Source organism: Theropithecus gelada, chromosome 12, assembly GCF_003255815.1.
Source record: "Theropithecus gelada isolate Dixy chromosome 12, Tgel_1.0, whole genome shotgun sequence".
In the NCBI taxonomy this organism is placed as follows: domain Eukaryota; kingdom Metazoa; phylum Chordata; class Mammalia; order Primates; family Cercopithecidae; genus Theropithecus; species Theropithecus gelada.
Genome location: NC_037680.1, coordinates 82,025,254 through 82,052,698, shown reverse-complemented (window position 1 = coordinate 82,052,698; position 27,445 = coordinate 82,025,254). Strand labels below are relative to the sequence as shown.

At 38.9% G+C, this 27,445-nt stretch overlaps 1 protein-coding gene across 4 annotated transcripts in view; it reads right to left on the bottom strand.

Moving 5' to 3' along the window:
- PARD3B (par-3 family cell polarity regulator beta) overlaps positions 1–27,445 on the bottom strand; it is a 1,097,854-nt gene that overhangs the window by 316,230 nt on the left and 754,179 nt on the right. For 3 of the 4 annotated variants that reach the window (XM_025404986.1, XM_025404990.1, XM_025404988.1), the window contains 2 exons: positions 15,101–15,307; positions 14,136–14,373 (listed from right to left, as the gene is read on the bottom strand). In XM_025404986.1, the coding sequence (XP_025260771.1) occupies positions 14,136–14,373; positions 15,101–15,307 (445 nt within the window). The remainder of the gene's footprint in view (positions 1–14,135; positions 14,374–15,100; positions 15,308–27,445) is intronic. The other variant, XM_025404989.1, reaches the window with a different exon arrangement.

Here is a 27,445-nt window from a genome sequence, read left to right as displayed (position 1 = left end):
TAGGGGCCAAAACAGAGAAAAACATTGTGGAGGAAGTCCCTCTGCTTAGAGGAATTTACAATTTCATTAAGAGCACAAGACAGATGTGTAAACTAAAAACTAAAAAGCAAGCAGGCCTATGGGAAGTACTCAGTGGAAAAACTCAGACTGTAAGAAAAAATTTGATGAGAAAGACAGAAATGCAAATCAAAGAATTCATAAAGGAGATGGTGCTTGAGGTGGCTTTCAGAAGCCTGGCAGGCCTCAAAGGAAGACGGTCATTGTAAGAGATGGTGTTATCTTAGCGTTTCCCAAAGCTTGTTTTGGGTAACAGTGAATAGAATAAGAGTGAATAATCTGGTTAGAATGGAAAATTGTAGAGAGAAACACTAAAACAAACAAACAAACAAACAGGAACAAGAATATAGAGGGCACTGAATGCCAAACTAAATAGTATGATTTTTCTAGAGGTCCCTGGGACTGGCTGCATTAAAATCATCAGAGATTCCCAGGCCTCATATCAAATCTAATGAATTACAGTCTCTGATAATGAAACCCAGGAATCTATAACAAGCTCTGTAGATGATACTAGGGTACAGACAGACTTTGAGAACCACTAAGTAACTGGGAAACAGCTCGGCTCCCAGGGCAGAATACTACTAATGGATTATATTTTAAGAACTTGCTATGTGCCAGGCATTTATCATCTATTATCTAGTTTAGTCTCGTGGCAACTCTATTAGGTAGATGCTACTATTATTTCAGTTTCACAAGAGAGGAACCTGAGGCACAGAGTGGGTAAGCTGAAAGGCTAACAGCTAGACGGAAGTAGAGCTGGATCTGAGCCTAAGTAGAATAATTCCAGAGCTGCTCTCTTTGCTACTACGTTACATTGCGTTTTTGTGTGGAAAGCGTTCATAAATATCTAATAACTGAACAAATGAATGATTGGTAGCTATGCCTAGAATGAACAGGAATGAAGAAATGAATGAAGCAGGCAAATCAGTTAGTAGGTTATTGCAATAATCTAGTTATCAACAACAAATTGAATTAGAGCGGTGGCAGTGGAAGTGGAAAACAAGGGCCAGATATGAGAGACAGTATTTTGTGAATATCAGGATTGTTGACTGATGGAAGGGGGGAGATGGGAAGTGGGAGGCATACCAGACATCACGGGATTCTTGGCAGTGCCTCAACAGAATTGGGGGAGTCAGGATGAGCTGGTGACTTAGATGGGTAGATTCTGAATTAGATTTTAGACATGTTGAAGCTGAGGTTGTGGTAGGGCCACTGTGCAGAAATGATCAGCAGATAGCTGGAGAAGCAAAATTGGACTGTCTCCAAAATCCTGGTGGATATTATTTAGCAGGATTGAGATAATAGTCCTCAATGTGTAATGAAATATTTGTATATCTCCTATCTATTTTTCAATGTATGTATCTCTCATCTGCTTTTAATTGTTCTGGGAAATCTCTTTTCTATTCTGTGAGGAAAACAGTTACAGTTATTATTTCAAATATTCAGGTCTCCCCACTTCATTAGGAACCATCTCATGTTATTAAATTACTGGTTTGATGTTGCCTTAAGTAAGGAAAATTCAATGGATGGCAAAAATAAGTATGGGTGCTACAGAGTATAAGAAAGTATACACTGAAGCATGGCTGGTGTCAATGCATTTTTAGATGCTGACACCATAAGAGCAAAAGCCAAAAGGGGTCTTTGTATCACTAGCAGTTTACAGGCTCTACGGAGGCTGCCTCACTTCTCAGTGTCTCATTCTTTATTATATGCGAAGCAAAGCTATTTGCCACATTCATCTCTCAGGCATCTTGAAGATGGATGTTAGTAAATTACATTGAAGTTCTCAGATAGAAGGTACTAAACAAAGAACGGATTCCATTTGCCCCCCACCCCAAGCAAATTATTAAATCTATACATGTCATTATCTAATAGTATTAAGTAAACATCCCACAAGGACACGACATTGAGCTGGACACGGAACAAGGTAAATTAGGCAAATACAGTCCCACCAGGAACTCAGGAATGTTTACATGTATATGAATAAAACTGTCATTAATATATTTTATTAGTTATTTAATATGAGTATGCAAATAAGTCCATTAGGAAATATTTTGCATTTTATTAATCCAGCATCTTAAATAATTATATTTAACCTCAAATGCTAATAAAGTTTATTTATTAAAGTGTATCTTCTATCTTAGTGCCTATGAAAGTTCCTTTTAGCATATCCATTTCTTTAAAAGTTAAGCCAATGTTTTATCCACTGGACTTCTGTTCTGATCTGTTAACCAATCTAAACCTCATTATCCAAGAAAAGTAATGAGATAAAGGGGTCTATCCTTCTTCAGGGTTCTTTGTAATTCACATTAACGTTAATGGGAGCTGTGCACGCATATTAGGAGAAGAGAGTTTGGATCAAATAAATAAGCCTTTTGGTTGACACTCTATGTGGTCATTTTTTTATTGTGATAAGTATGACAAAATCATTTTACTGCTTTGGACAGCCGTAAACAGAGTTGCACAGCAATCAAGATTACATAGGGTAGGAGGGAAGGCACAGATGCAGCAATCAGATTTTTAAATGATTTTGAAAACAAGGTTCCTGTACATTTTCATACCAATTAACCCCATCCATGCCCTTGCCCCTCCATGAACATGTGCTAAAAAAATAGAATGATAAACAAATACTTGCAGATATGCTTGAGAACTGGAAAATATTATTAAAGTCAGATATTAAGCGAACTCTGTGTGCTGGGCACCACGACAGCTCATCTGTCTTTGTATTCAGCCCATCAGATGAGTAGCCCACCTGTCTCTGGGTCCTCTTTTAGCTAAGAAATAAATGCCAAGCAAACAATCCTAAATGTGCTTGATCTAAATTTAATCTATACTAAAATTTTAGTTATCATACTTGCATCTATCGCCATCATTTTATATCACTTGCCCTATTCACATAGCACTCTCTCTCATTCCTTTACATTCTCATGTTCACAATCTATCCATATTATGGTTCTAGTTTTTCTCTCTGGTGCTTAGTTGTAAGCCAAGAAAAGCAAGGATGTATAACACATAAACATATAAATATTATCAGCGATCACACCACTGGGTTTAACACAAGTCAATATCAGTATATTACACTCTCTACTTTGCAATTCCATTATAGGCTCAACACCGCTGGTCATAAAAAGTAGTATTCTGGGCCCAGGCCTGTGATAGTAATAATGAAAAAAAAGGGTCATTGCTCTTTCCAACCCAAATGAAAAATTAAAATTGCTAGGGCATTTAGCTCAAAGGAAAATTGGCAAATTAACAAAATGAAGAAACAAAATATTCATGGCTCACATTGTGAAACAGAAAGTAAATAATTTAAGATGGGCTGAGGAGATAGAATTCAGAGTTACCAAAGAGATAAAAATTGAGCCTAACTCAATTCCAACATGGTTTAGCATCAACTTCTTTTCCTCTGTAATCGTAGATAACCATGGAGAACAATGGACGGCTGCACGGGTGGTGGCCTTCAACATGCAAATATCTCCTTTTTGCCATGGTCATATATTTGTCTCAGTCTCAGTGTATGCAGCCATTTTCCTTGATCTGTAAGGCTCTCTGTTGTCAATGTATTTCTCTACCTAGCTTGAAGCTGAATTAAGAACTTTGACCCACTTTGGCTTTCATTTTTCATCTGAAATTTCATGTTTCAAACCGGTCTCTACTTCATGAAGCAAAGCACCTTAACTCTAGCCTGTTGTTGGCCTCTTGTCTTTGGGGAAATGACTGTTAAAATTTCATTGGCCTGGCTACATTAGCTCAGTTACCCTTCATACCCATAAAGTTGAAGGGATACCCAGGCATTTTACAATCACTATCTGGAAAGAGGTAATGACAGGCTGTGGCCACATTACATGTATTGTACATGAGACCTGTAACAGCTGTTATGGGATCAAGGTAAAGAGGAGAAATGTATGACAGATGTCATGTTCCCTGGTGACTTAAGTATTCAGTCTCTATCTAACCTAATTTAAAAACCAAGTCAAATGTATCTTTATGAGTAATGTATTACAGGACAACTTCAGAGCAGCCTGATGAAATGACTATGAGCCACACATTAAGAATACCAAGTCCAAAATCCATCTATACACTCTGGGCTGAAATATGTAAAGAAAGAAAGAAAAACAAAACAAAACAAAAAACTGTTTTCTCCTTTTGAGTCCCTATTTGTATTCTGCAATAGAAGGTTTTGCTTTTCACCAAGTGATTAAATAACCTTTGAAAACGGTTCATGGTTACACTGAGAAAGGGGTGACCCAAAGCTTATCAAATACAAATGATAGAATGATTTTAGCTATGTCATTTCTTTTTGTAGTTTATTATGCTAGGCGAGAGAATAGGCATCATGCCCACCTACATTACAAAATAGCAGTTAGAGGTAATCTAAAATCTGAAAGAAAAAGTTAGTGGCTTCCAGACGTATCTTGCTTGAGACAAAGGTAATATTTGACGGTCTTGGCTGTCTGAAGTGGAGCCAGAGGGGGAAGACAAGAGGTAATGTCTATCATTCCATAAAAGAAGATATACAAATAGCCAAGAAGTATATGAAAAACTGCTCAGTGATATCACTAATCATCAGGGAAATGCAAACTAAAACCACAATGAGACATCACCTCAAACTTGTTAAAATGGTTATTAACGTAAACATGAAAGATAAGTGTCGGCAAGGATGTGAAGAAAAGGGAGCCCTTCTAACACTGTTGGGAATGTAAATTATTACAGCCATCATGGAAAACAGTGTGGACGTTACTCAAAAAGTTAAAAAGAACTACCATATACTCCAGCAATATCACCATTAGGTATTTAAAGTTAATGAAATTGGTAGGTCGAGAAGATATCTGCACTCTCATGTTAACTGCAGCACTATTCACAACAGTCAAGACGTGGAATCAACTTAAGTGCCCATCAGCAGGTGAATGGATAAAGAAATGTGGTATAAACACACAATGAAATATTATTCAGCCAGTCAGGCATGGTGGCTCATGCCTGTAATCCCAGCACTTTGGGAGGCCAAGGCAGGCGGATCACGAGGTCAGGAGTTTGAAACCAGCCTGATCAATATGGTGAAACCCTGTCTGTACTAAAAATACAAAAATTAGTTGGGTGTGGTGGCAGGCACCTGTAATCCCAGCTACTCAGGAGGCTGAGGCAGGAGAATTGCCTGAACCCAGGAGGCGGAGGTTGCAGTCAGCCATGATCATACCACTGCACTCCAGCCTGGATGACAGAGTGAGACTCTGTCCAAAAAAAAAAAAAAAGAGAGAGAGAAAGAGAGAGAGAGAAAGAAAGAAAGAAAAAGAAAGACTATTCAGCCATTAAAAAGTAGAAAATCTTGTCATTTGCAGCAGCATGGATGAACCTGGAGGACATTATGTTACGTGAAATAAGTCAGACACAGAAAGACAAATACCATATGACCTCACTTATATGTGAGGTGTATAAAGGTCGAACTCATGGAAACAGAATAGAATGATGGTCACCAGAGGCTAGGCTATTGGAGGGGTTGAAGAAATATTGGTCAAAGGACACAAACTTTCAGCTAGACAGGAGGAATAAATTTAAGCAATCTATTATTCACCATGGTGACTACAGTTAATACCTTTTGTACTTGAAGCTTGTTAAAAGAGTAGATTTCCCAGCACTTTGGGAGGCTGAGGCAGGTGGATCACGAGGTCAGAAGATCGAGACCATCCTGGCTAACAAGGTGAAACCCCATCTCTACTAAAAAAAAAAAATGTAAAGAATTAGCCGGGCGTGGTGGCGGGCTCCTGCAGTTCCAGCTGCTTGGGTGGCTGAGGCAGGAGAATGGCGTGAACCCGGGAGGCGGAGCTTGTAGTGAGCCAAGATGGCGCCACTGCACTCCAGCCTGAGTGACAGAGCGAGACTCTGTCTCAAAAAAAAAAAAAAAAAAGAGAGTAGATTTTAAGTGTTCTCACCACAAAAGAAATAAGTATGTGAGGTAATGGATATGTTAGCTTGTTTTAGCCATTCCACATTGTGAATATATATATTAAAACATCGTGTTGTATACCATAAGTACAGTTTTTACTTTCCAATTAAAAATAGATGATAGATAGATAAGAAGCAATGTCTATCAAGTCGGCACTATATTGACAGCTTTGCTTACCTAAACTGTTTAACTTAAATTTCACAACAACGGGGAAAGGATGTGTTATTATACTTAGTTTGCTGATGAGGAGGTGACTGAAACTCAAAGGGACTCATGAAGGCCACAGAGCTTGTAAGGGAAAGATTTTTAATTAGGTTCAGCATTAATTTGGTGGTAGTGAAGGCCACAGAGCTTCTAAGGGACAGATTTTTAACTAGGTTCAGTGTTAATTTGGCTAATTTGGTGGCGTGTGTTTGTGGTGGTAGTGGTAGGTGTGATGTGTGTGTAGGAGTGTTCTTTCTAAAATAATTCACAGCAGGATGTCTTTATATAGAATCCCCCTAGTTTAAATAAAATAGATAGTATATTTTAGAATAAAATGAAGTAAACATATATGCCTTAGAATCTGCGGAGCTTAGGAACAAAAAGTTGATGCCTCTAGATTGTTAAAAATACCTTTGCTTCAAGGGTTCATGATTTAGCTTTGTCTGATGCTCCACTATGTAGAAACTGAACGAGTCTATCTTTGAGGTACGCCTGCATTATCTGAGTTGAGAAGAAACAATAAAGAATATCCAGCTGATGGGGTAGAGGAACACAGTTGATCCAATCACCTGCAAACCAAGTTCACCATTTACATTACTGTCCACCTATCTCAGAATGTTTACCACAGGTATCCTAGGGCTTTGTGTACTAAAACAGACACAGTTTGGGTTAGTTTTTTGTTACAGCTCTATGTGGAGTTGGTTTAAAAATAACCTTCCCATATTTATATGTTGTACAAAAGAAAACAAAAGCAGGCATAAAGTGATTTGGCTTTGGTACCATAGTGTGCTAAATTCTGATAATGTATCTGCTGAATTCAGTGTAGCTTGGGCAGTGTGCAGTGTGAACTCTATTCTGCTGTTAGACCGTCACCAAGGGTGGGATGACACCATTCTTTCTGCTTTACCTTTTTCATAGCACCTACTACAATTTGGAATCATATCAATTATTTTGGATTAGTTGTTTATTCTCTCCCCTTCACTGGAATGTAAATTCCATGAGAGCCATGGCCTGGATGTCTTGCTTGACACCATGTAAATTGACCGTTGATTCCCTCGAGCTGATGGGGTACTGGATTGTCCCTGAAATATCTAGTGAATATCTCCTTCACTCCCTGGGTAATCCACTGTTACAAATAGTTTATGTGTTTATGTAATTTTTTTTTTTTTGAGACACTCACTTTGTTGCCCAGGCTGGAGTGCGGTGGCGCCATCTCTGCTCACTGCAAGCTCCGCCTCCTGGGTTCACGCCATTCTCCTGCCTCAGCTTCCCAAGTAGCTGGAACTACAGGCGCCCGCCTAATTTTTTGTATTTTTTAGTAGAGACGAAGTTTCACCATGTTAGCCAGGATGATCTCAATCTCCTGACCTGGTGATCCACCCGCCTTGGCCTCCCAAAGGGCTGGGATTACAGGCGTGAGCCACTGCACCTGGCTGCTTTTGTTTTAATCTCACCACAATGAACTCAAAAGTCTTTTATCCTTCCTTCTTTATTAAGACAGGAAAAGTGCTGTTAAAGGACTTGGTTGCTCTGTGTCAAGTGCCTAGAGCAGTGCCTGACACAAAATAGGGCTTTAATAAATTAACTGATAAGTTGATTTAATTAATTACAATAAATTAATAAATATAGCATAAAAATAATTATTAATATGCTTGGCAAGGACAAGGCTTTCAATAAATGTTACTCATCAAATGATATGGGCAAATAAATTTTAAAAGCAAAGATGAAGTTCCTATTGGCAGGGTTTGCACTTGTTTCCTCATTAGTCTAGTAAAAAGGAGTTTGCAAGGCATAATTCCTTTTAAGACCAAATTTTATAAAAGGTGTAGAAAAAGGAATCTGAACCATATCAAACCTTTCCACTCAGTGTCCAAAATAAGTTCACAGTTCAAAGGTTTTTGAAGTGAGTGGCCCATAATACCAAAAAGAGACAACAGCAGCTATTATATTAAAAAATGGATTTGAACATAAATCTATGACAGAATTTAGTTTAAGTAACATGGGGATTGACAAGGTTATTAACTAAGAAATCAGAAACTAATCTCTGGGTTTTCCACGTTAGACAAGGTAAAATTTTCTTAGTCAAAGGATATTTCTCTTTGGCTCCTAGAAAAATCTGCTAGGCTCCAGGAAGGTGGCCTACGACTGACAGCAATGGGCTTGTCTTTGAAAGGAGCTGGAGCTTCACCCTTTGGCTGAAAGGGATTATGAATGGTCTTTCCGCAGGTTAGTGCCATAAAGAGCACAATGTGTATGGAAGTCAAACACATAATGAAAAAATTTAAGCACAGAGCATACAGAGAAACTACAAAATTGGTAGGCCCTTGAGCTGCATAATTTTCCACAACAATAATAATTCATGGCCTATATAAGAACCACACTTGAATCATGCAAGGAGATAATTCTGAAATCAACAAAGTATAAGCATATTGGAATTAGACAACATGGACAAAGATATTAATTAAAGACATCCTCTATACTTTTTTTTCAAAAGGATCAAGAGTAGGTTAAATTAAGAAGCTAAACTATGCTACTACATATTATTGACACAAATGGACCAGCTAACATCAGAAAAGTGCAAACACTTAGCTTTTCACAAACAAGAACAGGAACACCGCTAAGGCATTCACACTTTCATGATGCAGGCCTTGGTGAGGACAGGGAGGCAGGATTTAAATCTTCACTCACCCCCTTGGCCAGGTGCCATTCTACATAGTGTAACTGCATGACCCATCCCAAAACCTTATCTTCAGAAATGCAGATAATGGAAAAAATAATACATATTTCAAACACACATCTAACTCCAAGAGAACCTTAAAGCAATCAATCTTTTTTAAATGAGAAAGAAACTAAGTCAATAGCATCTGAGCAACAGATGAGAATTAAAGCAAAATCTGTTGGCTAATGGTAACAGCTTTGTGTTCTTTGTTGTTGAAAATGTGCATGTAGCAGTAACTCCAATATGCTCACAAACTCAGATGCAAAAGGCTATGGAAAACAGTTGCTATTTTTACACGGAAAATAAAATCAAACACCACCTTTCAAATCTTAATTTTGCTAAAATCGTGGAAAGAAACAAAGCCCGAGATGCTAAATGTCTAAAGGATCCAGGACCTGTGATTTCTACTATATGAAAATACAGAATATATTGGACAATAAAAGGGAAGAACCAGCACTGTATTATGGGCAATGAAGTATGAACCTGCCAAATCAATCATCTAAAATAAAATATAAAGTTAAGGTTTAATTTAGTAATATTCTAGAAAATGGGATATGTGAAGCTCTAACAGTTTTTATATTTATAGACTATTTTAGTTAAATCTTTTAATAGTGTTTTTTGTTAACACCTTAAAGAAAAAACTTTTCCTTATATATTACTATGATATTTTAAAAGCAGTAAAAATAATTATGATGATAACTATTATTAGTTTTCGATTTGATGCTGTAAGAAATTACAACAGTGGTTCAAAGAACACAACAGGGCTAAACCCAAGGGGTTCAAGGAGTTGTTAGGCTGCATTCCTTTCTACTGTTCCCCAGAGAGAATCCATTTCCTTGCCCTTTCCAGCCTCTAGAGGCTGCCCACATTTGTTGGCTCATGGTCCCCTCCCTCCATCTTGAAAGCCGGCAGCACTACATTTCTCTGCACCTCACTTCCACAGTCACCTTTTCTTCTTTTACTTTTAAGGCCCCTTGTGATTACATTGGGCATATTGGGGAAAATGCAGGATAATCACCTTATGTTCAGGTCAACAACCTTAATTCCATCTGCAACCTTAATTTTCCTTGTCATGTAACATAATATTTACACAGGTACTGGGGCTGGGATGCAGACACCTTCAGGGGTCATCATTATGTTGACTACAATAATTAACATTTATTGAATGTTTATTGCTTGCCAGGCACAGGTCTAAGCATGTTACATCTAATAAAATATAATTCTCATAAAAATGATAATTCTATTATGCTTCTCATGTTTCAGATGAAGAAACTGAGACAAAAGCAGTTAAGGAACTTGCTCAGTGTTACAGAAGTGAAAATTAGAGAAACCAGGATAGAACTCAGAAAGTACGTAGGCAGAGCCTGTAATTTTCACCTCTCAACTCCATCCCTTCAAAGACAAAATTCTTATCTAAATATATTGCAATTACATGTTGTCATTATCATCAAGATGGTTAACTCACAGTTCATAAATTCTGGCAATCCTAATAATTATCTAGAATATGGGCAAGTTTAAAATTCAAAATGGCAACTGGAAGGACAGAGTCTACAGAGGCCATCAGGACAAATATCTATTGGCATTTACTAGACTATAGATCATATTCAATAATGCATGGGAGGCCATTATTTGAGCTCCTGGAGTAGGCCACGACAGACCAGACCAAACCAGAATAGAGTCACTCATGCTATGTGCCATATAATCAAATTGAACTTAGAAATGGGTCAGTTTCCCAAAATATGGGAGATTCCCAGCAACCAATCAAAGGAGGACCAGGGACATGAACTGGAATGATAAAGTCCCTCTACTTTAACCCTATAAGGAATGCAATTTGGAAATGAGCAATCCTCTTTTTGTTCCTTGTTTTTGCCTTCTTCAGTCTTGTTCTGCCTATGAAGCTCACACCTTCTGCTCATCTCACTTAAGTGCCTTTCTATTCTATAGATGGGATGTGGACCAATTTATGAATCACTAATAAAAGCCAATTCAATAGTTAGAACTCAATTTGCTGAAATTTTGTTCTTTTTATTTTAATTTTAAGTTTTTGAGATGGGGTCTTACTCTGTTACCCAGGCTGGAGTCCAGTGAAGGGATCATGGCTCACTGCATCCTCTACCTCCCAGGCTAAGTCAATCCTCCCACCACATCAGCCTCCTGAGTAGCTGACACTATAGGCACATGCTACCACATCCAACTAATTTGTTTATTTTTGCTTTTTTTGTAGAAATGGGGTTTTGCCATGTTGTTCAGGCTTGTAACTCCTGGGCTCAAGTGATCTGCCCACCTCAGCCTCTCAAAGTGCTTGAATTACACGCCTGAGCCACTATGCTTAGCTGAATTTTTTTTTTTTTTTTTTGAGATGGAGTTTCGCTTGTGTTGCCCAGCCTGGAGTACAATGATGTGATCTTGGCTCACCTCAACCTCTGCCTCCCAGGTTCAAGTGATTCTCCTGCCTTAGCCTCCCAAGTAGCTGGGATTACAGGCATGCGCCACTACGCCTGGCTAATTTTGTATTTTTAGTAGAGACGGGGTTTTTCCATGTTGGCCAGGCTGGTCTCGAACTCCTGACCTCAGGTGATCCGCCCACCTTGGCCTCCCAAAGTGCTGAGATTACAGATGTGGGCCACTATGCCTGGCCGAAATTTTGTTTTTTAATCGTCAGATACCTATTATGACATCAGGCCTGCTGGGGTAACCTCAGCCCGGGTGATAGCAGGACCTTAGCAAGTCTTGTCATAACACATCCAGGGGCAACATCACTCCCAAGATTTTTGAGCATGAGAAACCCTGCTTGGCATTTCATGAGCACTGGAAATGTAATGGGAAGGCTCACTGGTGTGAGGATTATTTGTATTCCCTAAATGTCACTTATATATGGAATGATAGAACTTTCCTTCCTATGTGGAAATTTCAGTTGATGATCACTAAATGAGAACAATTGGTAATAAATACACCTAGCATTCTTAAATGAGATATCTCCTAAGGGTTTCATAAGAGGTGGCCAAAATGGCCCCTAAACCATCATCTCCCATCATTCACCTTCAGCCCATAGAAGTATAGCGATCAATTGATTTGAGAAGAAATTGTAGGAGTAAAGACAGTCATAGAAAGGGGTACTTCTCAGGGAATTTGGAGGTAATTGTATAACAGGAGATTGTCACCCCACTTCCTACTTTTTTATTTTGTGACTTGCAAAAATTGACTGCCTCCTCCCTTCCCCATGCATGACAGCATTCTTGGGAGAGTCTGATGTGTGTTCCTGGAGGAAGAGGCCCAGAGTGGTATGGGACGTGCCTGGAGAAGTCTGAAGATGCGAGGCTGGTTGGAACATCTCTATGACGGGGTGAGGAGGAGCGGAACAGTGGGAACAAGCTGTACTTGCATCATTTGGAGGGTGGGAGATCAGGAACTCTAGAAAGCCAGGTAGATGCTGTGGCTCTAAGTTAGGCTAGAGCTGTGTCAAACTGGCACTGTCCAAGAAATCTACCAATTGGGGTAAGGAGACTCAGGGGTATATGTCTGAGGTCAGAGGCTTAGGGGAATAGGTTATTGTGAAAATGACCTACATTAGTGACTGGTATAGTAAGGAGCACTCTAAGAAAATCCACAAAAGTAGCCACAAAGGTTCCTTGATGGCCAGATTATACCAGATATGCCAGTTAAGTAAAATTCTATCCTATTGAATCATGTCTTTCTTTGTCTCCTGGTTCCAAAGACTGAGAAATGGGAGAAGGTAGAATCCTGCCTCCCACCATACCATAGGATGCACCTTGTGGTTCTGGTCCGACAGACAGAAAGGAAGAAAGCTTTCATTTACATTGGATTGAACATTTTAGCCCCCGACAAACAAGTTGCTTTTTTTTTTTTTTTTTACCCAAAAGTGACCAGAAAGCTATCAGCCAGAAAGCTGAGATGTCAGGGTGTGGAGAAGGCAGCCTCAACAAGGCATACTTGAAGGGGAGAGAAGAAACAGAGCTATTTTCTGACTGTGCCATGTTGAGCCCTGTCTAGTGAATGAATGTATAGCACATGAAATCTTGTCTCACAACTATGCTGGGTCAGTAGAGCAAGTATGCTGGCCTCATTTTAAAAGTAAGGAAAGTAAGGCTCAGGGAAGCTAAGCAATGTGTGTGAAGCCCCATTGCTCATGTGTGGAGAGTCATGGATCCAGACTGGGGCATCTGAGCCCAGACCCAGTGACATCTCCCCTGTATCACAGTACCTCTGGAGGTGACAAGTGATGTGCCCGGCCACTGCACACCTAGAGTCACAGAGGGATGAGGTTCATCTACCCTGACTCCCCTGCTTCAAAAGAGGTATTCCAGAGGTAACACGTAGGGCTTCCCCGCCTCTCACTTTCCCTGTGCTGCCACAGGAAGTATTTATTTTCATAACACGTTGGTACAAAGGACTGCAGGCATTGTCCATGCCTCTACTAAGCATTGGCCTTTCTTTTATGGTGCAATCATAGCTCAGCCTTGAACTACTGGGCTCAAGCCATGCTCTGGCCTCAGCCTCCTGAGTACTTGGGACTACAGGCATGCACCACTGCGCCTGGCTAAGTTTTTTTTTTCTTAGAAATAGGGTCTCCTGCCTGTAACCCCAGCACTTTGGGAGGCCAAGGCAGATCACTTGAGGTCAGGAGTTCAAGACTCCTGGCCAACATGGCGAAACTCCACTCTACTAAAAATACAAAAATGAGCTGGGCGTTGTGGTGTGTGCCTATAGTCCCAGCTACTCAGGAGGCTGAGGCAGGAGAAACGCTTGAACCCAGGAGGCGGAGGTTGCAGTGAGCTGAGATTGCGCCACTGCACTCCAGCCTGGGCAACAAAGTGAGACTGTCTCAAAAAAAAAAAAAAAAAATAGGGTCTCCCTAGGTTGCCCAGGCTGGTCTTGAACTCTTGGGCTCAAACAATCCTCCCAGCCCCCCAAAATACTCAGATTACAGGCGTGAGCCTCTGTGCCTGGCACAGTGTTGACCTTTCTTTGACAACAAACTTAAGACAGTGTCCTGTCATCACTGTGAGGTTCCCCAAAAAGCTCCTCTGCCTCTGCAGAAAGAGAACAAGTACAGTCACAGTTGAGAGCTGTATGCATTTAGCTGAATATGAGGGAAAGTACGCACTATTTTCTGGGTACAGACAAAGGAGTGATTTCACCAGGAGAGACAAAATGAGAAACAAACCCAACTTTGCCTTCAAAGCAGGACCATACCTCAGCATGGCGCTGAAGCCCTTCTTCTTTATTTTCCTTTCTGGATCTTCATTCTCCTCTTTGCGCTTTTTCTCCTTGACTTTCAATTTGCCCTTTTCCTTTTTCTTCTCCTTCTCTTTCGTTTTTTTGACTTTCCTGGCTTTATTTTCCATGTCCTCTAGCTCTGAGTTCCCCTGAGGGGCAGATTCACAATTCAGAGCTCCTTGGCCGGAGTGAGAGCTTTTATCAGACAGACCGTCTGTACAGAGAAAAAATAATCAATACCCATGGTCAGGGGCACATGCAGTTAGTATATAGAGAAACACTCACATGGAAAATGCTAAAGAATGAATAACAGCACTCTGGAGTTCTACCCTTCCATGTGGTTACTTGTGCCCTTTGAAGATCTGACTGCCTAAATCTGGTTACTTCGAGTAAGATTTGATGCTGGGAGTGGGGACGACTGGTTGCTTAGCTGGTAGTATGAAAGGCTTGATATGTGTTCAAGCAGTAATCTCTCTGAAAGCTGGCTTGTTAACCTTGATCAGCTCAGAAAGTTCGCATGCTGGGAAACAAACAGGGTGAGGAGGGAGTTTTCAGTACAAAATATCCCAACTGCTTCTACCCAATTAATGCAGTCAGAGTCTTTGGATTGATGCTGCCTCTAATGACTCGAATGAGAATGTCAAGAAATGCATACTTAGTGCTCCTACCCTAAGGGTAAATGACAGTTGGCCCTTGTAGAAAAGTGAAGGAGAACATTTCTTTAGCCTTGCACTGTAAAATAAATTGCATATTGCATTCTCCAATTCCATGTTCGTTAAGCCAAAGGGCAAAACATATCAGGAAAATGAATTACTTTTAATATCAAAAATATAATTGTGATCCTTAAATCATTTTTTTCTGTAGTTAAGCACACATTCTTGCCCGTGATTTGCAGATAACAATGAGATGAGAAAGCCATTTAAGGAAGCATATTGTCCTACCAGCTTCTATTTCTTCGGGTCCATCGTAGGATTTGTCAATGGCTGCTCTAAAGCTCTCATTGCAGCCTCGGCCTCGAACCATGTGTGGCCGGGGCCTGTGAAAAGGAAGGTCATTCTTCCGGACCTCAGCCACCGCAGTCTGCAGACTCTCCAAGGAACTGGACTTTTTCAAACCCAGAGTTGGACCAAAATCTTTGCTTGGAGATTCTGGAAAAGAAAGGACAAAAGGTCACCCCTCCTCTAATGGGGCAGTGTGATGTAATCCTATTGTTCTAAGAATATTTCTGTCTGGACATCCCAAAAAAGGGGTGTTAAGTGGGTGGGAGTTGGGGTTATATTCCAGCTTTGCCACCTTTTGTGACCTCGAACAAGTGGTTTGACTTCTCTGAGCCTCCGTTTCCTTTTCTAGAGCTGTGATAAGATTTAATATGACTATATGTACGTTCCTATGTAGAAGTGTATATGCATGTGTGTCTATAGGTATATACACACACATATGAATTTGAAAGGTTGTAGCTGTTTATAGAGACTATATATGAGTGTGAATGAGAGTGATTTCATATATGTGAGTATACGCACATACACACATGCATACTCACAGACACACACAAACATACCAAGCACCTGACGAGAGCTTATCTTCCAGTATCGTCCTAGCACTCCCACACCTGACAGCTTTTATCATTGCCATGGTTGCTCATGTGATTAGTAAGGAACATACTGGGCATGGAAATAAAAGAACATTGAAGTGACTGTGATTTCTGTAATTAAACACTTTACCTTACCCTACTGGCTATTAATGTATGGTAACTGCAGTTTATTTAATCAATCAATCAATAATGCAAAGCAAGAAAGAAAAGAACTTTTCCATGTTGATGCTATTGTTCTGAATGTATTCCTGTTTGGGTATCTAGAAAAGGTACAACCTTTTAATGCAATGTAAAATTATAAAACAGAAAATATAAAGCACAACTGAATCTGAATCATCTCTTTTCTGGTATATAATGTTTTTCATTTGTGTGGTTTGCCTTGGCCTCTACCTGCCCCCTCCCACTCCATTCCCTGACCTCCATCCCCACCCCCAGCTAGTCTCCCAATTATCAATAACAGGATTAGGTTATATAAATATTAGCAGCACAAGGATTATCTTTAAGATGGAAGGAATTCTTTCAGGGCTCTTGTTTCTACAGTCAAAACTTTTCCACCAGAAACACAGCTCATGTTCCTTTCCAGTTACGAAGGAAACTACTGTCATGAAGAGGCTAGACTTGCATTTCTGGAAATAAATGACTGTGTCATTTATCAATAGATGGAGTATTCATTAAGAATTATGTATGTAAAGTACCTACTTCAATGTTAGCACCTAGCAAGGCTCAATAAACGGCACTACCTTTTATTACTATCATCATTATTTTTGCTTCTACTATCACTGCCACTATGAACACTACTAGCAGCTTCACACAGGATTAAGGAATACAAAAAGAAGTACAACAAAGCTCTGATGTATATATATATACCCATGTGAAGTGAAATAGCAATATGCACCTTTTCCTATGATCTGAACGTGTTAAAAATAGTCAACATAATGACAATAATCCTAATAGCTAACAAAGCATGGAGTGCTTACTCTGTGTTAAGCACTATTCTAAATGCCTCACCCACAGTAACTTACGATAATCCTTATAGTTGCTACTGGTACTACTGTTAGCCCCATTTTACAGATTCAGAAATTGAGGCACACAGCATTGACATAACTTGTCTGAAGTTACACACTTAACAAGCATCCAGACCAGGAGCTGGGCCGAGGCAGCCTAGTTCCAGCTTTTCTGCTGTGTAACATGTACTTTACTGTCTAAAGATGTATTTGCTCTGCACCCTCTATCTGATTATGGTCAAATAGCTTAAACTGCCCTACATTTTCCTCATTTCTAAAATAAGAATATTAGGCTAGATTAACCCTGGAGCCTTGTCAAGTAGGCAAATTGCAAAAATTGGATATTGCTTTATAGTTTCATCATTAACTTACAGGAGACAACTTTGCACTTTGAACAATATACAGGATGACAATAAACATTGCATTTTATAAACCCTACTGGCTATTAATGTAGGGTAAGTGCAATTCAATATTCAGTAAATTCAACAGAGTATATTCAATAAGTGCAACAGAGATAAGACTAAGCCAAAAAAAAAAAAAAAAAAAAAAACCAAGAAATTTCAGGGACAAATTTCAGGTGTTATTTGCAAGTCATAAATACTGAGGATATGTTACTATTAAATCCAGAAAGAGGCATATTTTTTATATTCCCAGGAAGGAAGATAAGTTGAAGAAACAGAAATTGAATAAGATCATTTCTGACAAGAAAACAAAAGGCATCACAGAGGTTTGGGGGTATTGAAGCAATAGTAAAAGCTTTGGAGTTTACAGAAAATATTTTATAATATCAACCCCTAGGGATGTCTGACATGAAGTTTGGTGAAAACATGAAGATGAAAACTATCCGAGAAAGCCCTGATTCTCTGCCAGCAATAGCAACCATCTTTTATTTATTAATTGCCATTCAGGAGATTACATTAGAGCCCAAACTGTAAGCATTCACGTCAACCTTTAGCAATAAATTCTGGGGAACATGAAAGTGAATAAATCGTCCAAGATAGAAGGCACGTTATCTAAAAGGAGCTCATGTGAAGCTCAGCAAGAAGTCATAGCTAAGAAGAAACAAATACACTGTTTCTCATTCTAAGCAAACTGAACATTAAGGATTCATGGATTCTGCAAGATTAATAGAGTTGACAATTAATTCACTCTGTATAAACAGAAGTCACAAAGTAGAAGTACTAACTGATGTTGGGCAATATTACAAGCTAGCTCTATTGGATGTAATACATGGTAATATTAAAAGCAGAAAGGGTGGTTGAGTCCTTAGGTTGTAAATGTAGACTCTGGAGTTTTCAGGATTGGAAAAATAATTCTGTTTATTCCTGGAGAATGCACAGAATGTAGCTGTAGAATAGGGACTGATGTTAGAGAAGAGAACCAAAATCAGGGAAGTCCTTATAAGGATTTACAGATACAGTGAACTGGGGCCTCTGACAAGGACCTTCTCCAGGGATTCCCATGTCTTTCATATGTTTGAGGTCTCCCACAGAAGGTCAAGGTTACCTGCCATGGAAGGGGCATCAGTGTTAAATTCCAACAAAACACTTGGAATAAAATATCCTCCCTGTAAAGACTGTGTGGAGTACAATAAATTGCCACATTCAATCCCTCTTCCCTACTCCTACTCTCACCAATTTCAGTTTAGGTTGATGGTGCGTAGAAAATTTTACAGCTTTTAAAATGAGAAGATTCACTGTCTATGTCTAGCCTCACCATTTACACAAATCACATTTTTTTCTAGGCTTCCACTAAAAGCAGGGGTCTCAAGAAGAGGTCTCTTTTGAGTGAGTAATTTATTGAAATCAAAACCTCAGCCACTCGATCCCATTGAAGTTATCCCAAAATATGACTCTTCATATTTTCATCTGTAGCTGATGCGATACTGGTTGTGGCTTCTACGTCCATGTTCTTTAAGATCGAGATGAACGGATCCTCCCCTCACAAACACGAGCTCAACATACACAAGATTTGTGAAACAGATGACACACAATTATCAAGGGTGCTAAAAGAAGGATGTCACATAAAAATTATTCTCAAGGTGGTATAATAAAAACATTCTTAATGTCAGGTGCCAAATTTTCTCTCAAAATTATGGCCTCATATAAAAATGCCACAATTTTTATTTTTTTTTAAAAAGATGTTATAGCACTTTTAAAGATTCCATCTGTTTCCAAATGAAGGATTGGCTTGACATGGTCCTATATAGAGTAGAGAGAAATTTCAGGGCCATGTCTTCTGGACAAATCAATCCTCAGATACATCCCCTACTACACTCCATTCCCCAAAATACAGCATTATGAAAAGTGAACACACACACACACCCCAAGACTAAAGAGTTAAAGAAGCTGTGCCAGGCAAAATGCCCACCATGTCTCCTGTAGGCATAAAAAGGGTGGCAAAAGGCCCATGAGAGAGCTACCACCTAGTTGGAGAGGTGCCACTATGAAACTGATTCTTAAGATGCTGAGAAACCGCTGCCCCAGCCTTCTAGGTATTATAGAAAGCCTCATTTCAACATGTTATGAACCAGAAGGTCCTTCCTGGAGGACAGTTTGGATGTGGACCTTGGTTTCTCTGACTCAGTCTTGGATTGCTGCCCTTGCCTTACAGCTGAGCACTGCTGTTGCTTCTCCACAGGCAGATGATTTGAATAATAGAGAATAAAACTATCTAGAGGGTAGTGGTTAATACTGAAGGATTAAAAGGAGGCTGTAGAATATCCAAACATTCCCCGCTCTGCTAATTACTTCCTGAGTTAATAACCTCTTTGTGCCTCAGTTCCCTTATCTATAAAATTGAGCATAAGAAAAGCATAGAAGGGTGCCTGGCATTTCATGAGTGCTCATAAAGCATTGGTGATCATTACTGTCACAGTCACTTTTGTACCATCTCTAAACATTTCAATGAGTGAAATCTTAGATTTGGTACAATCCATCATTGAATTATTAAATACGACCATGCATTCTACAAACAGCTGAAAAGGACTTCATAAAAAATGCTGTCTTTATTATTCGAAAAGGGAAACAACTCCTTAAATTTTTTTCAAACAATTAAACTCCTTAAATTGTTTTTTCAAACAATGCCTTACATTTCTTCTATTGACATAGGTATATATATGTTCATCTGTTCATCACATATAGAGGCTATTGTGATAAGATAGATTAATATTGGAGTCTTAGTTGCCCTTCTCCTTAGGCTATAATCACTTAATTAGTCTGAGATTTAATTGGCAATGTTTGAACTTCCCACTTTAGCATTAAAAATCTCACAATAAAAGAATGCCTTAATCCAGAAGACCAGTAATTGGATCTTCTATTATTGATGAAATTGCTTCCAATACACCCATATTAAAAAATGAGAAATAATTTTAGGGAAGGTATCCACTTCCAGATACATGGCAAGTTTTTCTCCCAGCTAGAGCCTTATAATTAACAAATACTTATGATAAATTAACAATAAATAATGTATTAATTTGTACATTTCAATAACATCAATGGCCCTCAAGGCACTTAGTGAAAATTAATTAAGTTACAGTCTTTCCTTCTAAAATAAAGGGATTGTTTCCCATCGTAAATTAGGGATAAAGATTATTATAACGCCATCCAGGGGTCACAGCATGAGACCTGGGAAGGCTGAGCATTTGTCAAGATAGCTTGCTTTTATTATCAATTTGGCCTTGCCTTATTATGAGCAGTCAACTTGGACAAACACAATAGAAATGCCTTTCCTGCTGCATGGGGAGCTGTGATGTGAAATTAATAAATGTAAAACTCTTTGAATACAAAATTATTGTAAATTCCAAGTAGGAGGCACAATACCACTTTATTCTCCCACATATTTCACTTTGTCTTTTCATTTTAGATTACATTTACTGAAAAATTTCTGTGTTTGATTTTTTTAAAGTAGATTTCCTAGAGGCAAAATGTCTTATATGCTTTACTTGGTATCATTGCAAATCCATTAGCCTTTAAAAAATTCTCTGTAATATCCAAATGTATAATTTCCCAAGTTATGTTATCTGTGTTAACTGTGTTCATAATGGGCCTAATTACCTTCTTGCCTATCACAGTGTTCCAAATATTGATCATCATTCCAAGCTTATCACAGTGCCCTGTTTCCTATTCATTACCATAGGGCATAATGCAATTTGGCTTTACATTATCTGCTGTCATTTGGGTCTCAGTTCTTTTACTGACAATTTCCAAGTTCTCCAACAGTGGAATTTTTCTTTTAAGTCTCACAAATCCCAGGGTCTTTAATCGTTTCCTGAAATTTACATCAAAATGTTCAATAATGAACTTCTCATTAAGATTCATACATTTGCATAATCTCCCCTACCCTATCTTCAAACACTTTATTTTAAAGTGAAACTATCCAGAGAAAATATGGGAAGATTATGCGAACAAATCAATTCCTTGATCATGAGTATGGGCATGGCCCTTCAAGTGTGTTCAAATGTTTGCCAAGTATTGCTATACACTTTAACTTTCTTTACTAAAAGTTCCTTCTTTCATAAAGAAATAGTCAAAATTTTATGCCATGTTTAGGTTTCCTTCCTGAACTCAGATTATGTCCCCAAAATGTTACAAATAGTGAATTCATTACACCAAAAATATTCTCATGACATTTTTCTTTCTTTTCTTTTTTTCTCTATCTTACAGATAAGAAAATGTACTCCATGGTTCAACTTAGTGGTTGAACTATTTCTAAAAATACATATATAACTTTATCTGTAGGTAGATTCTGTTAGGGCAGCTGAGGAACCCAGACAACACCCATCCCAGCATGCTGGTGTGTTTTAATCTTCTGTTTTCATTCTTTCCTCCCTTAGAAAGACTCTACTGGATTAAAAAAACAAAACAAGCAAACAAAAAATAAAAAGTTGCATTCAAGAAAATAACTGAAAAATTAAGTACACAGCATTGGTCTCCAGAAGAGACATGTGGGTACTTATAGGAAAACACTACCTTTATTATTTACATAAGTAACAGAATACTCATTTGAGGGTCAAATAAATGGACCAGTGTGGGAAACTTCCTTACCTGTGATACAGGATCAAAAAATGTTACCTACCTTTCCTAGACTTACTGAGTTTTGTATCCTCAGTACAGAGATCTACTACACAAACATTCGCTGGAGGAAAAAAGGAACATGAAGGTAAAGGGTACTTACAACACTGGGATGCCCCTTTTCTTCAGTGCTGTGAGGCTGAACAAAGTTTTACGTGGAGAAACACAGACCACAATTGCTTCACTTTCTCAAAGCCCACATACAGCTTCCTCTTCTTTGTTAATACAACCCTTAGGTTCTTTTCCTGCTTTCAATGATTTAATAATTTCTGCCCTACCTATAATTATTCACTCACCTCTATATTTTGCCTTTCTTTTTACAGTAGTTGTTCCTTTTGCTAAACTTATCTTTGTAATATTAACCTTTTCTGCCATTTCTACCTCATGTGTGCTTTAAATAGTCTTATTTTTACCTACTGCCAAGAACACCTTTATTTGTCTTCCACCTCCTCCTCGTATATCTGGGTAACAGGCTTTATATTCTAAACACAGACCATAGTAGTGATTTTTTCCCCTCTCTTTCCTTTTGCCATTAACTCTTTGTATGTCTTGCTAAAACAGTACATGTTTCTTCTGCTTTTGATTGTTGAGTGGTTTGTATGTTTATGTGGGTTATATACAACAGTACTCTCAAAATAAGGCATATTATAAAGAATTTTAATGTTTCCTCAAAGACCATTAGCATAACATAAAAGGTCAAAGTTCGATTGATTTCTTGGAGGGTACCTACATGAGGGTATCTTTACATATTGTACAGCCTGGGCACCTGTATTTTTTAAGGTCAATGTTATTTTTATAATTTTTTTGTATTTTTCCCCTTTTTATATGTATCCGATTGTACTTGAAAATAAAAAGGGCATTTCAATTCTCAATTACTGAGTTATTTACCAAACTGATAGAAAGTGAGGTTTTTCAGTTTCATGTTCACATGAATAACAATTTCTCTATAAATATACTTTAAGCAAGGTTTCAATCTAATGTTAAAATGTCAAGCCAAAATCAAGTCAGCTGTTGACAATTATTTACTGGGTATTTTTTGTGGCTCATAACTGTGCCTGGTCCTAAGAGGAATGGAAGGTAAATGTGACTATAACTAACATTTTCTGTGGCTTTACAGTTTACTAAATTTTTTCCTGCACAAAATGAAGTCTAATCACACACAATTGATCTTACCCAAATTCAACTGTATGTTCATGATGAGAGAAATTTAGAAAAAAGGTAGGAGGATGGGCAGGATAAAATCACTTAATGAGAACAATTTCACTTACCTTCCCTCTCAATGAGAGCGTGCCCTTGAGGGACTGTGTGTCTGGGAGGGAACAGGAGTTTGGAGAAATGAGTTGTTCTCTGCGGCTCTTTGCTTGTCTCTCTCATGCTGAGCATCTCACCACCCTGAGTATGATTCCTGTGTTTCAAGATTTATAGTTTTCATGTGTGCCTGAGTTAATTTGGGCTGCTATAACAAAAATACCACAGACTGAGTGGCTTATGAACAACAGAATTATCTTACAGTTCTGGAGGCTGCGAAGTTCAAGATCAAGGTGCTGACAGATTTGGTGTCTGGTGAGGGCCTGCTTCCTGGTCCATAGATGCCTGTGTTCTTATTGTGTCCTCACATGGTGGAAGGGTCAAGGGAACTCTCTGGGGGCCTTTTTTTAAATAAGGAAACTAATCCCATTCATGAGGGCTCTACTATAGCTCTCTGCACCAGCAGAGATGACATTGTGTGAATGCCACCAAAGTTGCTGCCTGTGCCCTTGGGAGGGGTAGCCTCTGTGATCCATGCTACACTAGGTCCCATTGGAGCTGTACCTGGGGTGTCCAAGTAATTTGACACTATAGCACAAGGAACAGAACCTGTGGTGTTTGGCTGCCCTATGCAGAATGCACTGAGGTCCTGAGGGCACCAGCAGCCCTTCCTTCAACACCACTCTGTCTCCAGGGCCCTTGTACTCTGGGCCTGTTGGCAGAAATGATTGTCCTGATGATCACTGAATTGCCTTCACAGTCATTCTTTCATTGTCCTGGAGAATAGCTCCTGGCTTCTGCTGAGATGGCTGATCCATACTAACCTCCTTACCAAATAGTGGTTTGACCACATCCTTAGTATTCTTTCCCAAACAGGCTTTTTCAGACTTTTCAATATGGATAGGCTGAGAAATACCTAAATCTTTAAGCTCTGCTTCCTTTTTGATGGGCAATTCCATCTTTAAGTCATGTTTCTCATCTTCCATTTTACTATAAGCAGTCAGAAAAAGCCAGCCTGTGCCTACGGGTTCAAACAAACTATCTACAATTACATTAATTAAATATGCTATCTGGATTTTAGAGAAATCAGAGAACTTTGCTTACAAATAGTGTCAGCTAAATACCCAATTTCATCACTTACAAGTTCTACCTGCCATAAAACACTAGAATAACAACTAACTTCAGCAAAGTTCTTTGCCACTTTATATGGAGGATAGTCTTTTCTCCAGTTTCCATGAATCACATGTTTCTCATTTCCATCTGAGACCTCATTAAGAATGGCCTTTACCATCCATATTTCTACCAACGTTCTATTCAAGATTATGTGGGTATCATCTAAGAAGACTGAGAGATTGAGGCTTTCTTTACAGCTCTCCTCTTGTGATGGTGGTGTTCTGAGTGGTGGTGTTTGTTGTTGTTGCTATTGCTTTTTTGTTTGTTTTTGTTTTTCTTTGGAGCCCTTGCCAGAATCACCTTTTAAAAGTCCAGTCATGACAATGTGGGCTTTTTTTAGTATGCACTTAAAAACTCTTTCAGCCTCCACCCATTACCCAGTTTCAAAGCTGTTTCCATATTTTTAGGTATTGGTTATAGTGTCATTTTACTTCTTGGTACCAACTTTTGTCTTACTCCATTTGGGCAGCTATAATGAAATTTCATAAACTGGCTTATAAACAACAGAAATGTATTTGCTCACTGTTCTGGAGGCTGGGAAGTGCAATATCAAGGCACAGGCAGGTTCAGTGTCTGTTGAGGACCTACTTCCTGGTTCATAGATGGCCATCTTCTTGCCACATCCTCATGTGGAACTTTTCTGGGGCCTGTTTTACAAGAGCACTAAACCTATTCAAGAGGGTTCCAGCATCACGACCTAATCACTTCTTAAAGACCCCACCTCCTAATACCATCATATTATGGTGTAGGATTTCAATGTATTATTTTTGGAGGGAAACAAACATTTTGTCTATAGCACTGTGTCACTATCTTTAAACACAAGCCAACTATTTCATCTGGTGTTTGACTGATGAAATGACTCTCTCTTTGAAACAGTAATTTTGTATTCTCTATGGTGAATTGAGGGGATTTCCAATGGTATTTTGTGATTTCCCTTCACATTCCTGAGAGACAGTGCCTCAGTTCTACATCTCATGTAAATTTCAGAACAAACACTCAACCTTTTCCCAATTCTTCTTTTAAGTTCCCTGAGAGTGCAGACAAGGAAATGTCATCCTATTGACTTGGCAAGGCTACTGAGATGCTACATGAGGCTTTCCTGGTCTGACAAACCTTGAGCTGAAATTCCTCCCATTTTCTTTGCTGCCTCAGAAATAAAAGATTAAACACCTAGCTTAGTCAAAGACATTCTAGTCTCTGTGTAGAGCAAATATAAACACTCGTGAAACAATAACACCAGAGAATCTACATGGAGTAGATCCTTAAAGCTCAAGAAGGACCCATCTCAGGGGAATACAAGCCCCCAAATTTTAGAAAATAAATTGTTTGTACATACACCTGGATTTATCTGGATTCATATTTCCAATGGTAGCCATGTTACCTGTTTACTCAGCTAATTAATTGCATCTTTGGCATTCACTCATAATTTACTCTTTAAAGCAATTGCTATTACAAGCACAGTCTGACATTAGACATCTTGGGTTCTCTTAGTCCAGTTTTTGTTGCTATAACTGAATAGCTGAGAATGGGTAACATATAAAGAAAAGAAATTGACTTCTTTTAGTTCTAGAGGCTGGGGAGGCCAAGGTTTAGGGGCCACATCTGGTGAGGGCCTTCTTGCTGGTGGGGACTCTCTGCAGATTCCCAAGGCAGCACAGTGCATCACACATTGAGGGGGGCTCATGATAGATGGCCAAACTAGCTTTTATAACACACCATTCTCATGATTACTAACTCACTCCCTCAATAACCCATTAATCCATCAATCCATGAATGGTTTAATCCACTAATTTATGAATGGGTTAATGGTGGCAGAGCCCTCATGACTCAGTCATCTCCCAAAGGTCCCACCTCTCTCCACACTGCTGCACTGGGAGCTGCGTTTCCAGCACATGAACTTGTGGGGCACACATTCAACCACAGCAGTTTTATGCCCCAGCTCCACCCATATACTATTTGTGTTACTCTAGGTGAGGCTCTTACCTCTCAGTGCCTCAGTTTCCTTATCTGTAAAACAGAGATAATGATAGAACCTCATTTATGGGGTAGTTGGAAGATTATCTGATACAGAACTTTGAACATGATACCCGGAACACAGCAAATATTCAGTAAATGTCAACTCTTACCATCATATTTTTTTGGTGAACAAAATGTACACCCATTAGGAGGATTCTCTATAATCAACAGAATGACAAGAGGATTTCTGCTTCCCTATTCATACATTGTAGGACGGGGTCATTACTAGCTCTGAATTTTCACTCTTTACTGAAAACTTCTACGTTTTTTGGTCTAAGATTTCTTATTACTTTTTAAATTATCTTCTATCTCCTTCACTTCTACCAGTAGCCCAAATACACTTGTTTATTTCTTGCAAAGATATTTTTCATGAAAAAGTAAAATGCTAAAATAATTTCCTGAGAATAACTATGCCAGGGACAGCAAGTAAATAACTATTTAGTTTCTTTCAGTCTTCTCCATCAGACTAATCCACGACACCATCAACAAAATTACAAATCAGACAAGGTCGTGGACTTTTGGGATCATTGGCCAGCAGGTATCTCTGCAAACCACGTACCAAGAATGCTGATGTAGAGCATAGTTAAGGGCTGGAGTATTTTAGGCTTGGAGAAGTCAGGGAAAAGAAAGCACAGTGTGACTATGAGTCACTGGGTAAGACTTCATGCATGATGTGGGTCATATCCTTGAAGATGGATGGTATATAGGTAAGAGAAGTAGGAGGTGGACAGGCACACCACTTAGAGGAAAAGGCACGAGGAAAAGTCCAAACATATCTACAGGGGGCGGGGACACAGGGAAGATGGAATGACTAGTAACAAAAAACAATGTGGTAGAGATTGGTGGGAAATAAACATGGTAGAAAGGATAAAGTGAGACCTGAAGGGCTTTGAAATCTGGCTAAGAAGGCAAGGCCCAAATTAGGGGACAATAGAAAGCCGTTAAGTTTTTTTTTTTACCAGAGGAAATGCTCGATAATATTGGTATTTAGAGAAAAAATAATATGGAAGGCGTACATGGAATAAATTAAAGGGAAGGGAGAGTGCTATATTTTGCAGCAATGGAACTCATTGCTAATAAAATCTCTTGCTCTTCCTTTCTTTTTACAATTTCAAATTTCTTCTAATTTCTTCATATACATTTTTAGCATGGTTAGTCATCTGTCCTCAAAATGAACAGAAT